The following is a 15,732-nucleotide window of genomic DNA, read 5'->3' as shown; positions in this document are numbered from 1 at the left end:
CAGGACCAAGGCTCTGGAGAAGATCTGCTGGATTCCAATCCTGGTTGTATCGTTACCAGCTGTGTGACTCTGGGTAAGTACTTAACCTCTCTGATCCTTAGTGCCATCATTCACAAAATGGGAATAAGATAAAACCTTTCTGTGTGAATTAAACAAGCCAATCTATGTAAAATATTAGAGTATTTGACTCATAGTTAGTGCTATAGATGTCTACGCTAATCGTTATTACAATTAAATGTGCCATGAAAATGCAATTTCATTATTTGCTAAGACCATGTCAGTCTTCCTTAAAAGCTTCCTCCATGCTAAGTTAAAAAGGGGAGGGAAAATGTACTTTAACATTGAATTTACATATTCACATCATCACAACCTCTCCAGGCTGATTAGTCTCTTTAGGATTTTTTTAAACTCTATTGCACAGAGTTAAAATTTTGTGTCTTTTTCTCTTCTTGTGCTTGATCGACCTCTTCCTCTTCCCTTCCATTAACTTCAGGAAGATTACAGTTGTTCATCAAGTTAGTTCTAATCTTCCTAGCAGTCAAGGCAAAAAGGGAAACACGACTCATTAAGAAAAAAGGAGGAAGCATGCCAGTGCCACAGGGAGCTAACCTTGATTTACCTTTTCTCCTGCCTGTATGTGTCTTTATACCTAGAATGGAATCTTCTACCCTATTAGCACCAAGGCAAAACTCCCAATCTTGTTCTTGTGCATCGGACTTTCTCTAGAAGAATTCAGATGTATCCCTTCCATTACCCTGATTCTCAGCCTTCTGTCCATCCAATGTCACAGCCCTTTAGAAATAGGACAATAAGGAGACTGCCATTGGGCTCACTGGGCAGTTTGCTACTTCAGTCCTGGCTGTTATCTTAGGCCAGGGTTTTTAGAGCATGAATAAATCCAGTCAGCTTCAGCTCTCTGGAAGGAAAGGTGTGCCATTTATTTGTTTAATCTCTCCAAAGCAGCCCAAAAGCATTACCTGGAGGTAGAACTTGGAATTGGATTTCTAGTCCCAAAGGACGATTACTGCTGGAGTCAGCCTAAAGCCCTAGCATGGAACAGGCACATTTGTAGTTAGAATCTATTAATAAACCGATGAAAGCTCACTGGTTAAAAGCCAAAGAAGGCTATGTAATGCTCTCTTTTGCTTTTAATGGACTGAAACCCATTAAGACACTGCTAAATAATATGGCAAATTTTTTTCTTGCTGCTGATAGGGGGACAGTAACAGACACACACACACACACACACACACACACACACACAGTAGGTTAATTTCAATAGGCTCTACACCTAAAGCAGCTGGAATGGAGCAGAACCTAGAGTCCAGAGGGTCCAAGGAGTCCCAGAGAAAGGCTAGACAGAACTTCCATGATTGCATTATCAACTTTTCCTGGGGCTATTAAACAAATAGAGCAAAAAACAGGCACATTTGGTCCACGAACAGAGATGGCCGGGGACAGGGGAGGGAGGCTCCAAATGGCACAACAGATGTCTCGGGGCTCACATACCAAGGTGCAGGCTTGGAAGGGCCCTTCCGGGGGCTCTAATGCTGAGAACAGCTGATTGAGCGCAAAAATGAGAGAAGTTAGGGGATGGAGTTTGAAAGTCTTGCCTCGTTCTTGAACTTCCCAGATGGGCTGTTTCATCTATTTTTGGAAAGGTGATGTCAAAGCAAGCAGCTGATGCAGTCATGTTAGTGAGATTTTTGCTTTGGGGACAACTGCCAGGATTCAGCTTCACTATCGAAACCTGGTTCTCTCTTCCCACCTAGGAACAGCCGTCTGTCTGCCCCACTCTATGCTACGGGCTGTCCTGGGTTGCAATGGCTTCCAGACTGTCACAAGGTTATGGAGCTCCCAGTCTACTCAGACTGTGGCCTCCAAGTCAAGGGCATCTCTTGCTTCTGGTCATGGAGGTCTCTTCCTGATGGCCTTCCCTGTTGGTCTAGATTGGATTCACAACCTTCCTCTGAAAACAGGAGGCTATGCATTCATCTTTTATATACATTCCTAAAATTCTTTCACTTCAACACACGGCTCTGGTGTTTCGAGTCTTATACTAACTTGGGTTTAGGTCCTGCTTACCTGCATCTCCATGATCAATGTGTTCTTCCTATTACGGTCCCAGTTTCTCCCTTGATCTCCAAATCCTGTCCTGCCTTTTCTATGGCTGCTGTTCAAATACCACAGAGCAGAACAGACTGTGGCAGTTCCATTTTACAAAGATGGCCAGAGCAAGAACTCCCATCTCACATGATTAGCTGACATTGTGACTCTGCCACTCTGCCATCATTGGGTACCATCTTGGCCATCTCTGGTGCCCATCTTGACCAATAGAGTAAGTTCAGTGAAAGGATATTGGGAAATTAGAGGCTAGGTCATAAAAGGAATTAGAGCTTCAGCCTAGCTATCTTTTCAGAACCCAGATGCCATGTTGTGAGGAGGCCAGGACATGTGGAAAGGCCACCAGTAGATGCTCTGGCAGACAGCTCGCACTGAGGTTCCCACCAAAAGGCAGCATCACTAACAGCCTGATCTGTGAGTGAGGAAGGTCTGGGGATGACTGCATCACAAGCTGCCGTTTGACTGTAAGTACATGGGAGACAGCCCTCCTCAGCCCTCCACCCAAGCCAAAACTGCCTACTTGGGCTTCCCTGGTGGTGCAGTGGTCGAGAGTCTGCCTGCCGATGCAGGGGACATGGGTTCGCGCCCTGGTCCGGGAAGATCCCACATGCTGCGGAGAGGCTAGGCCCGTGAGCCATGGCCGCTGAGCCTGAGCGTCCGGAGGCTGTGCTCCGCAACGGGAGAGGCCACAGCAGTGAGAGGCCCGCGTACTGCAAAAAAAAAAAAAAACCTGCCTACTTAACCTCAGAATCATGAGAGATATCATAACATGGTACTAATAATACTACTAGTAAGATGTTCATCATCATGACAGATACTGAGGATAAATGACAATTTTTTTTTCCCACCACCAAGTTTTGAGTGGTTTGTTTTGCATGCACAGATAATTGGAAAAAATATCAAACAGCTGAACATTTGGAGGCCACTAGACCAGGGATATGCAAAGTATGGCCCATGGGCCAAATCCAGCCTGCCACGTGTTTTAGCAAATAAGTTTTACTGGAACACAGCTCGTGCGTTTACATATCGGCAATGGCTGCTTTCATGCGACAGGGTCAGAGCTGAGTAACTGTGACAGAGATCGCATGGGCCACGAAGGCTGAAATACTTAATATCTGGACCCCGTATAGAAAAGTTTTGTTGAACTCTGATAGACAAATGGCTGACTTTTCCATTTTCGTTTTGTTTTGTTTTTTTTTTACTTTTGACAGTGAGTATTCACCATTTTGCAGCCTAATATTCTTGTATCCTATCCAGCTATGTAAAATTTTATATTAATTTGCACTCTGCAGGCAAACCTACACGTATACACTCAAGCATTTGGGAAAAGCTTTCATTAAATTAAAACACACCACAGAGATTCTAAACGGCCATACATGCAGTTTTCATGATGCTGATGCTGGATTGAGTATGAATGAGGTACCCAAAAGTAAATTTGCACATTGACCAAACCAGGGAGTAGGGCACATTATAGTAAATGTTTTATTTTTCTTTCTGGAATAAGAAGACAACTGATAAAACTGGCAACTCCTGGCTGTGCAGAAATTTCCATTGGGTGGAATGTTGATGAAGCTAAAAAACAAAGATTTTCTGAGGTTTTTAAGTAAAGGCAAGTAATTTTAACAGCACCTAAATTAAATTAATCTGATGACAAAGTACCTGCAAATTGAATGGGCCTTCTTGATGGATTCTAGATGTGTTCTACGTGAAAAAAGTACTTTGTTGATCGAGTCCCACTTGGTTTCTTTCTTTCATTACTCTTTGCATTATAAAAAATTACATTTCTGCAAGGGACAACTCAAAAAATCTATCTTGCCTTCCCCCATTAATTACAAGTTTGATGGAAGATGTCACATTTACCCTTTGGAAAAAAGGGAATAATAGAGGACAGAAATACTCAAGGAATTTGACAGCCATGCCAAGTAAATTATTCTATGGCTATTCCAACCACAGCTATTAGATTTGTGTTTCTTTTAACACAAAGGCATATAATCGGGTTAGAATCCTGGATTACTTTGAAGTAAGAAATTGGTTTTCACCTACTGTTTCAAAACCCTTTTTAAGATCCATTCATCTTTCAGGGTGACGATTAGCCACCCCCTCTTCCTAGGGCACAAAAGTTAACACATACTGGTACCTCAAAATAACTAAGAGACAAATCCAACACCACTAACGTGTTTTTCCAAATATTTGGCAACTGAGAGATTTATGAAATATTTCTACTAATGGGGAGATAAATATGATTTGTCTCATTTCTGATACAGTCTTCTGCAAAGAAAATTCCTTAAAATGGGGATGTCAGTAATTTACAAATTAATATGATGACCTATTGAAATTTTCAAAGCTATATAAATAACAAGTACACTCTTTCTCCTGTTTGGGAAATCACCAACTTTATAGAGCAAACTATTTATGCCCCTGAACTTTAGACTACATTACCTTATTTTTAAATACCACTATATACTGATCTAAAATGTCTTAGTAACACAGGAAGAAGCTTGCATTTATGGGCCCTGAATCAATCCTTTCTAAGTTACTGGATTTTCAATTACCAAAATTACTGCACTAAATATCACCTTAGTTGCCTGAAAGAATTAAAGCACTTTCCAAACTGGAAATTCCTAGAAGATAATACATGTCCTGCCAGACTCTAATCCCTTCCACTGTAGGCAGTCTTTTTTTTTTTTTTTTTTGCGGTACGCGGGCCTCTCACTGCTGTGGCCTCTCCCGTTGCGGAGCACAGGCTCCGGACGCGCAGGCTCAGCGGCCATGGCTCACGGGCCCAGGCGCTCCGCGGCATGTGGGATCTTACCGGACCGGGGCACGAACCCATGCGCCCTGCATCGGCAGGCGGACTCTCAACCACTGCGCCACCTGGGAAGCCCTGTAGTCAGTCTTGTGGTATCTTTATTTGATAATTTTGTATATTCATTTAGAAAAATTAACATTTGACTGCCAAAAAACCCCAGTGGGGTAGGGCTAACAAGGATTAGCAGAGGATCAAGGGGTTTGCTGCCTACGAGGAGATCGCAAGGCTGCAGGGGTCAGAACTAGGTTCCAATCCTAGCTCTGCCTCTTACAAACGTGTTGACATCAGTGAAGTTATTTCACTCAGAATGTGGTTTCTTGAACTGCAAATTAAGAGTTAGATTCTCCTATAACCTTCACTAGCCTCTAACATCGAATTTCTAGACCTCTTTGTTTTAGCCTTTTCTTCTTGCTAAAGTGAACCACGAGAGGACAGGAAGAAATACTGAATATGCCCTAAATGTTTAAGGGAAACACTTCATCTAAGGAGTTGTTTTAGGGGTTGCCACCCTTGACATGTTTAGCACATGTGGTTAGTAGTATTTGTGAACGCTCTACCTCCCTCCTATGAAAGGATCATTCCAATTGCTCTGGACTTTCATGGCAGTATATCTGCTGTTTTCCCCTGACAAATCATTTCCTACTCTGGATTATATTTTAGGTTTATTTCTTGTTTTCCAACCAGACTGGAGTCACCCTGGGAGTAGAACACCTATTCTGTACCTTACTTTGCAGCCCTGCAGTATCTTAAAATATTGCAAAATATTTGGATAGCAATGAGTGGGTGTGAATGAATGGGTGGATAAAAGAACAAATAAATACCCTAGAGCTCAAGAGTCAGATGCTCAAATCTCTGACCAGTTCAGAGAAGGATGGGAAAGGTTTTCTTTTCCACAAGCTTTTCTACTTCCTGAGCAGCATGAAAGAAATGCACCATTCTTCTCTGGTTTTACTTTAATTCTACCAGAGAGCTGGCAAGGAAACAGAAAGCCAGGCAAAAATTAAGATAAGGTCCAAATGGGTAAGTATCCTGACTGCTACACATTCTGCATCTTGACCTTCACCTTGGAGTTTGGCCAGGCACCACCAGCTGTTAGTCTGAGGGTAATTGACTTGAGCAATCATGTAAGTATCAAATGCTGTCATGGCTGCCTGCAAACTGAGTCATAGCAAAAGCAAAGCAAAGGCTGTGTACTGGCCGCATGGCGCAGACTCCACCCCACTGAGTTAAATATGCTCTCTGCCCTCAAATTTAACCCGATACCAGTGACACAACTCGGTTAGTACATAGTCAATCTAACTCAATAGAGCTTTTTAAAATGTTCTTCACTCTCATTAGAAACTGAAGTAGCAGGGTAATTTAATGATGAATCTGAATGTAATTAAGGTAATTAAAATAGCAACTTAATCTTATGCTGTCTCTGGGAAATGTTCAACCCAAGGGTTGCACATTCAAATTCTGAGTTACATCGGTTAATATCTTTGATGTGTATTATAAAGTAGTTAAATGTAATAGAGTTCAATTAGTAAAATATATTGACTCTAGGCATTGAAATTGGTACTATATATTTTGGGAGTGTGTTAGTTTTCACTGTTAAAAGAATTCTTAGGGTGATAGTCCTGAAAATAAAATTAATACATCACTTTATTGACAGTTTTAATGTAAAACTGCTAGTGGCTGGGATAACGACGTATGGGATGAAGGTGTATGCTCCACCAAGGAGGTGAAAATTTGATGGGGTTGACAAGTAGGAAGATACACAATTTCAGTAGGTGCTAGGACGGAACTTACACAGAAGCCTGGAAATGGGAATGAGCCAGGCAAAGAACGTGGTTCTATCCGTACATGTTTGTGCGTATCCATCACTGGCACACCACGTGTGCATCCTCTGTGCCTCCGTAGGTGATACACGGGATGAGCTGAGGTATAAGGGAGGATTTCTCGAAGCAAAAGAACACACGCACCTTGCCCTGGATTCTCAAGTAATTTTGTTGCGCTGGAGTTCAACAGAGATGTGAAGGACTGCCAGAAATGGTAGGCAAAGGTCAGACGACAAAAAAGTTCTGATGCCATGCTTAAGAGTCTGGAATTCATTGAACACAAATGCAAGTATAATTTTTAATTTAAATATCTGTTTCAGTTTGTGTTTTACTAAGAATTCAGTAGAAGCTTTATGGCTCCTGACTGTAAGAAATGTGCTGCTAACATGTTTCGTTTCACATTCGTTTCATGTCTATTACTATTAGATATTAAACCCTTCACTTTTCCACTTTGGAGACGAAGTTCTCTCATGGTCCACGTGTTTTTTACAGGTGCTCACTTCATGTTCTGTCATATTTGATCATTGTTCAACTTTTTTGTTATAGTTAAGAGTCTAACATTAAGAATTATTATTTTGCAGTTGAAATATTTTATCATTATATAAGCTTACGTCCACTTGATTCCTAAGAAGAACATAAAAATAGGGGGAGAAAAAAACCCCTCCATTAATTAAAAAACACACACAAATGCACACATAGATACAGATGTTTCCAGAAGTGTAGCAGCTGTAGACAAAGCCACTGGGAGTTTTAATTTAGTTTTTAAAATTCATCCAGATGTCTGTTATTTCATAGATACTGGTTAGGTGTTTAGCTTATCATTTATTTTATTCAATTTGGTATTTCTTAAAGAAAGACAGTCACATACACGAAGTGTTTACAGATACACACACACACGCGCACGCGCACACACACACACACACACACACACACACACACACACGTCAGGGACCCTGTTGCTTTGAACCATAACATAAATTATGTCTAGCTTGTCAGTTTAGTTTTAATTCCCCTCCTATCATGCACACAATACCCCAGCCCTTGACCATATGGATAGACGACAGGTTCTTTAGGAAATGTAGGTCCTCACTGCTTCACTCATTCATTACGTTTAGGAAGACAACACGTTCCTGTCCAGATGAAGAATTTTTGGTGAAATTCTTCTGCGATTCAAGGATTGGGTTTGTATAATGTATCTGGGTCAAAGCTTTTATCAGCACAATACCATTCATCTTGATTTCCTCAGGCACAAAAAGAACAGGATAGAATATTGTTTGTGATTTCCACATCACCCCTAACGTATGATCTGTCGTCACTGATTCATACACAAGGATCCTGGAACCACAATATTCAAATAAGCAGCTAGAGTTTGTGTGTGTGTTTCCTTTCTGAATTTCCCTTCTCTTTTTTAATCTCTCTAGAGATCTGCTACCAGCACACTCTGCTGGTACTTATCACACATCTTGAGCAGGGAACACTTGGTAAAGGCTCTTTCTTTGACCAGTCAGAAGCATGTCATGAGCCAGCGCTAAGAAAAGAAAAACCACTTAAGGCATCAGTGGTCTCGCAACAGTGCTTCAGCGCCTGTGCCAAGATGCTGGCAATGGGGTCCTTAATTGTATTAGTGACTGTTCCAAGGGGTCTTTGTTTGGGAGAATGGGTGAGAAAAGAAAGACCCCAGGAGCCAGCACAATGTCTACTCCGCCAAGAGGGGCATTTTTACGTCACTACACCAGATTAGTAAGTGCTGATAGAAATGTGTCCCTTTTCAAATGACTTCGTATTGCCTCTGAAAGGTCAAAAGAGCTATGGCTTCATAAGCCAAAAAAGCATGTGTTCCTCTTCTTAAAGAAAATGGGCAATGCTGATTATGAAGATCTGGTGTAGTGGGGTATTTCAGGAACAGGTATTAAAGACAGAATCTTGCATATCAATAAATATGTACGCAAAATATTTATATAATAAAATACCATCTGATATATTCCATACTATATCATACATACAAATGTATAACACAATTTCAAAGATGCATGGCTTTCTGATGTCAAACCCAGCTTGTATTCTGTTATAATTTTCAACACTTGGGACCTTTGTCTGAAGCCTTTGTCAAGAAAAGTGAACTTTTCCCAACTTCCTTATGAAAACAGAAACAAAGCTAATTCTCTCTTGTCCTCTGCTGAAAACTATGTGTCTGTTTTCTAAATGGCACTGGACTGGCTTTTCCTTACAAACTACTCATCTACCACTTTTATTTCCAGGTCACCATTCTCATGATTTAGCTTCTACTTAAATGGAAAAGAAAAAAAAAGTGTGTGCCTAGCACTGCCTGGCACTGGGCCTGATGTAAACAGCTGGCTTGAGAGGATAAGGCTCAGGAAAGGAAAGACCCCAGACTCTGTGACCTTATAAAATTGACTGACATTCACAAAGAGGCTTTGTTTCCTAATGTATTTATTTGTAGTCATCGGATATCACTTTCCATTGGATATCTTCTTTATCATTAGAAAAGTCTCCATCACTCTAAGTATAAATAATTTGAATTCCAATAAACACTTAGAATCAATTATTAATTCAGAGTAAATAAATGTTCCTTTGCATTCATAGACCTTTTCATAAATAGATTCAAAAGTATTTCACTCTTGGCACCTTTGGGTCAGGTAAGTACAACATCCCTGGATGATAATTTTGAATTGCCAAAAAGAAAAAGAGAGGGGAAAATTGATACAAAGAAGACTGAATCATAAGAGAGAAAAGTGCAAATTTAACTTGTAACATAGTAGCTTTATCTAATGACTATATTTGCAATTCGCTGAGACTTGAGAGAATTATGTAATAGAACCAGGGAGAAATGTTCTCAGATCTTACCAAGTGGATGACTATCGTAAATCTAAAACTCAATAGGCTAATTAACTCCTGACTGATAGTCACCGGAAGGAACATTAGAAACGTCAAGTCTTCTTTACCTGTGTAACCAGGGAATCTCAAAGGAAGCAAACAAAGAACAAACAAACTTTAGGAGTTAGACTTGATGACCTTTAAGAAAACGTGCTACTCTGAAATTTGAGGAGCAATATCTCAGAATTCTTTGCATTAATGAGAACCATTGTTCTTTCATGCAATCAGGTATTCACAAATAAAAAAGTCTAGAGGTTTGCTTTTAATTCAAGAACAAGAGAGCAAAACTGATTGCTTCAGGTTTTAAAACTACTTATTAAAAAAAAAAAAACTACTTATTATCTTTTACACAAAAAGTACTCTTTAAAGGAAAAAAGGTAAATAAAAGGATTATGCAAGTATGTACTCTAAATGAGCATATCATCTGGCCATAGGAAAAGGTAAAGACATAAAAATTATACAAGAATAAGATAGGGCAGTTAGGAAGATATGGATTCTTATGGGACTTCATAGGCAGAACGAACAAGAGAAAGTGACACACTTTAAGGGAGAAATTTAGAAGAACAGTATAAGAAACAAAGATGCAGGGGGATCATGTCTCTAGTGGAGAATATTGCAGGTGAACAACAGAAGAAAAGTTTGGAAAGGCAGGTTGTGATCAAACCATGGGGGACCATGAGGTCCAGCATAAAGGCACAGTGAAGGTTTCTGAGTGGGTTAGTGCTGTGCCTTATCTACTGTCTAGTATGAATGGGCTGTAGCATGAAGGATGTGGTTGTCAAGGGGCCAGAATGGAGGCAGTTGGACTTGCATGGAGGCTAGGGCAACGGTAGGAGTAAAACTGAGACCCATGAGGCCAGGATATGGGTAGAAACCATGTGTGAAAGAGTGAAGGACGTCTTCTGGGAATGTGAGGGGAGTGGGTTCCAACCACTGAACGGATGTGTGGACTGAGATAGGAAGAAGAGGCTAAGACGGATAGAAGGTTTCAGGTCTATGAGCTCCGGGACCAAAAGTAAAACTTGGGAAGACAGGATGGAGAGAGAGTTGGAGAGGATGGGCAAAGTTAGGCTTATTTTTTTTTGGACCTGCAAAATAGAGGTGCTAACAAACCATCCAAGTGAGTGACCAATAAGCCTTAGAAATCAGGTCAGAGATTTCCCTAGTGGCTCAGTGGTTAAGAATCCTCCTGCCAATGCAGGGGACACGGGTTCAAGCCCTGGTCCGGGAAGATCCCACATGCCGTGGAGCAACTAAGCCCGTGCACCACAGCTACTAAACCCGTGCGCCACAACTACTGAGCCCGCACACCTATAGCCCATGCTCCGCAACAAGAGAAGCCACCACAGTGAGAAGCCCGCGCACTGCAACGAAGAGTAGCCCCCGCTCGCCGCAACTAGAGAAAGCCTGCATGCAGCAACAAAGACACAATGCAGCTGGGTTTTAAAAATAAATAAATAAATAAAATGTATAAAAAAAAAAAAAGAAATCAGGTCAGATTTTAGGAGAAGAACAAGGCTGGAGATGTGGAATGCTGAGACTCCAACACAGGGATGGCGGAAGCCATGGTGGGATGTGATGCTTTATTGCTCACTAATATCTGTCCCCTTCCCTGAAGAAGATTATTCTTCCCTGCCCTTTATAATCAGGCTTGATCATGTGACTCGCCAAGGAAAGTGAGAGGAAAGTTAAGTCACTTGCATTAAAAAGCTTCAAAAGCCTATTGATTCACACCCTTCTTTTTTCCTCTTCCATAGAACTGGTAATGCCCAGCTAGTGATTGCTTCATTAGCTTGGCCCTAGAGTTAAATTAACAAAGGAAAAAAAAAAAACAAAAACCCATAGCTGCTCTGTAGGGTGTGAGAGAAATAATTAGTGGCTGTAAAAGCCACCAGGAGTTGACAGTTGTTTATTACTGCAGATTCACCTAGCCTAACCTAATGGATAGGTCATAGGAATGAATACAATTGTCCCCAAAGGGAAAGTAAAGAAAGACCAGAGGATGACTTCGCACAAGACTTAATCCAACAACTGCGAATGTGTCATTTCACAGGAAAAAAAAAATCAATTGAGCTATATTTGCCAAGTTATGTTAAGCATAATTTCTTAAGTTTTGTCATTACTTTTTCTGTATAGAAAACTTGCATTAAAAGAAAAACGTGGGGAGGGATAAATTAGGAGTTTGGGATTCACAGATAGGACTATATACTACTGTACATAAAATAGATAAACGACAGGACCTACTGTGTAGCACAGGGAACTATATTCAGTATCTTGTAATAACCTATAATGGAAAAGAATCCAAAAATAATATATATATAGGTATGTATATATGTATATGTGTGTGTATATATATAAACCAAATCACTCTGCTGTGCACCAAAACTAACACAACATTGTAAAGCAACTATACTTCAATTAAAAACAAAACCTCGCTAAGTCAGACAAAGTTATTCTGGTCACCTTTGGAAATGTTTGCTCCATGAAATATTCTGTGAATGAATAGCAATCACCCTCCCGTACCAACAATTTTGAGTGTTCGAAATATTTTTTAAAATATTACTTTTGCCTGTAAATTTTTCTTTGTGTAAATTCACCAAACACTCCTCATTAGATTGTAAGAACTAAAATTATGTATTAACGTTAGGGAGTGTCTCCTTGCCTAGCAGTAGGGGAACGAGGCTATCTGGGAGCGGCTGGTGGTGGATCACTGAATTGCTCACCACTGCAGCCTGCAGACTGGTAGAATGAGGGGAAAAGAATCCCAAGATCACGAAGTTAGCGACTGAGACCTCAGCCCTCATGTAAGCCCAAATATGTAGACATATTTATTAGCCTAAGGCAGCAATTTAAGCCCATAATACATGATTTAGGAATTTAGAAGGAATTGTTTGTCTACATTCTCTTTTTGTAAGTAGATTTGGAATGAGAATTTGGTTTTTATGAGTATTCTATTTCTTGTGTTTTAAAGAATCCCAGGAAAACCTCCTAAGCAATTTTTAAATTCAAGTCTATATCACTTCTTGCTTTCTTTTTTTTTTTTTTTTTTTTACTATTGTTGCCCAACCTTCTCTTAAGATTCTTGTCTATCACATCACTGTATACTTAAGCATTTTAAAAAGCAATTGGCCTACATACATATTAAATTCTTCTTAGGAACAATTTGGTAAACTTACTGAAAGTGGTTTAATGTCTCTATACCTTTTATGCATGGATAAGTCCACAAACCCCAAAACAACTTTTTACATTAAGTAGAAAGGTTACAATTTTTTATTATTAAAAAATATGTGGTCTTTGATTTCACAGTCTTCTCTCGTTCCCCTTCTGCCTCCGAGTATTTAACTGTTGTATGAAACTAGCTCAGAGACCCATCCTGTTTTCAGAGCTGTGCTCCTTCCCAATCAGTATGAGGACACAGGCAGTAATAAAAAGGACAGGTAATAGCTTTAAGAAAATTCCCATTTATCAGCATAGGTGCCTCGGATTCATACTGCAATACGAATGGGCTAAGAGCCTATGAAATTCCAGGACCTTTCTTGGGCTACTTCTCATAGGTAGTTTTGCAGAAATCCCAGATAAGGATAGAGTTTGGCTTAAAACACCTAGTGAGTGTGCTGGACTCGCTAGTCTTTCAACCTGTATGACCTGTTTCTTTGTGGGTAGAGGTCCCCTTGGATCAGGAAGCCAACCCCTTCCAGATGCCCATCACTTCCTTACTTTGGCTTTAAGATATTTGTACTAACTTTGCAGATTTTATTATCCCTCTGTCCTTCTGGAATTTTCTCTAGCTCCAGCTAGAAAGGGCACTTCACCATTTCAACACCATTCCAAGCACTAGGTGAATCTGGCATCCTCACTAGGATTCTGTCTATCTTATATAGGCTCTGTCCCACAACCCAGTCCAAACTAGTTTCCATTCATCCTCCAAGAGGACAGAGCCTTTCCACTCTAGTCTCTCAGGTGAGGGATGGAGGTATGTATTCATAACTCATTTATGTAATGGAGATGACGCACAAGGGAGCACTTCTTAAGTCCAGTCAGCAGCTCTACCCACCATGTACATATATATATTTTTAAATGCCATGCATCTCAATGTAACAGGGATTTTTTGCATTTTAAAGAGAAATCAAGGTAATCCAAACAGCCATTATTGATAAAATTGTCTAGGAGTAGAAGAGTCTGGCAACAAGCAAAAACTTTACATCAAACTCATCTCTTTATATCAAACCTTTTACATCAAATTTACATCTTTATTCTTCCTACCTACTGTCTTTTTGCAAATGAAATATATGTCTCTATGGCGAGTATGGCTTTAGGGATCCCATCCCAGATGCCAATATCTGGGAGCAGAAATTACACTCACCTGCTTCAAGACTGCTCATTTCCCCTACAGCCCCCCACATAGGGCGGTGACTTTTCAATTAATGGAGAAAAGAATAATGTGTTCCCTACAAGGTTTTACATCTAAATTAATAAGACGGTATAATTCAGCTCTTGCTCTGAATACCAAAGAAATGAACATGACAAGTTTTTTTTTTTTCTTCTTCCCCCTTTATATGTTGTGACACAAAACCGGATGAATCAGAGAATCAAAGGGATGAAAGAAAATGCAGCCAACAGACATTGTACTCAGCACCTACCCCGCGTCAGACTGGTGCTGGCATACAAAGATGACGAGAGGTCACTCAGCCTCAGAGAGTATACAGGTTACTGAGGAAGGAGGCATGATGCATGCGCCAATAATATTCAGATGAAGTATATAAAGTGTGTTGTGGGAACTCACAGAGGACACTGTCGTCCCTTACAGATTCACACAGGAGCAAGCCTCTCTCCAGATCCTTTGAGGACCATGTATTATAGGTCCCATGGGTGTACCGCGTGTAATAACATTGCTTTAATCTGTTGCGTTGGTTCACTGTTGACTTTATATTTTCATCAGCCAGGGCCAGAAGTTCTCTTCTAGGTAAGACATTCCCATCAATGACAATATAAATGCTTCCTGATCACTGCTATTTGTAGGGGCTGGAAAGCCACTGGCACATACCAGCCCTTGTATTCTTAGAACGTGATTCATTAAAGGGATGTGTGTACATCCACGAATCACACGGGATCTCTTTTTATGTAAGTTTCGAGGACCAGTGGTCTTATATTTTTAAATGTCACCTTATGGAAACCCCACTGGCTTCCCCTGCCGTGAATACACTGGTTGCTCGAGGAGCTATCCCAAGGCACCATTCAGAGGCAGTCATTTCACTGTGAAGACTGTTAAAAAGAATAATTGGTATCAATAACACTTACCTGTGTATGCAGAGGGAAGGTTACCCAGCCATAACAAGCCCAGATTCACACAGCCACTACTTAAAACAATGCAATGTTTGAGATTTATGAGAATAAACCCTGTCAGGAATAATGCCCTTATGGGGGCCTTCTTGATTCATTCGGCATATTCTGCTGTGTACTCACAGTTCAATCAAATCTGCCATGCGGTTATAGGCTAACGTGCTTGCATACAAGATGCAAATGATACACACCGGAAAGGTTCACTTCTCAAAAAGAGGTATGGCTTTAGATGCCCTTCTGACTCTTGTGTTCCTCTAACACAGCCACAGGACTGTTTCCGATGCAAAATCTGCAACATTACTAGCGATTATCGACATCGCTCAAGGGTATTGGAAAAATGAGGGGGGAGCATTACCATTACATAGAAAGATGGATCAAGCATGAATCAAGATGGAAGGAACACCAGCAACAGATACACTCAGGCAAGGGAAGGAGCCCCCGAACAACAAGGATGAGGACGACAGTAACACAACAAAGAGCATCGCTTAACCTGTTTTGTCAGAGCTGGTATTGATGGTATTGGTAGTGATGGAGGTGAAGGTAGTCTTTGCGCTGTCCTTGGCAGTTACAGATTTCTGCTTATTTTTCATGGCTTCCAGTGCTTTGAGCTTCTTGGCATGTTTCGTGCCTTTGTAGTGGGCCGCAGCCTGGCTCTACAAAGGAGAACAAAATGAACCATGCAATCAGGCTCATTTCTAAACTGGCATTCTCTGTATTACTGCAAATACAGACTCCCTTTCAATA

At 40.6% G+C, this 15,732-nt stretch overlaps 1 protein-coding gene across 6 annotated transcripts in view; it reads right to left on the bottom strand.

Annotated features, from left to right (window-relative positions):
• Positions 1–15,732, bottom strand: part of ZNF385D (zinc finger protein 385D) — a 944,809-nt gene that overhangs the window by 79,541 nt on the left and 849,536 nt on the right. For all 6 annotated transcript variants that reach the window (XM_067737373.1, XM_067737371.1, XM_067737372.1 and 3 more), the window contains one exon: positions 15,479–15,641. In XM_067737373.1, the coding sequence (XP_067593474.1) occupies positions 15,479–15,641 (163 nt within the window). The remainder of the gene's footprint in view (positions 1–15,478; positions 15,642–15,732) is intronic.

Source organism: Pseudorca crassidens, chromosome 5 (genome assembly GCF_039906515.1).
Source record: "Pseudorca crassidens isolate mPseCra1 chromosome 5, mPseCra1.hap1, whole genome shotgun sequence".
NCBI lineage: Eukaryota > Metazoa > Chordata > Mammalia > Artiodactyla > Delphinidae > Pseudorca > Pseudorca crassidens.
This window is presented reverse-complemented; position numbering and strand designations above follow the sequence as displayed.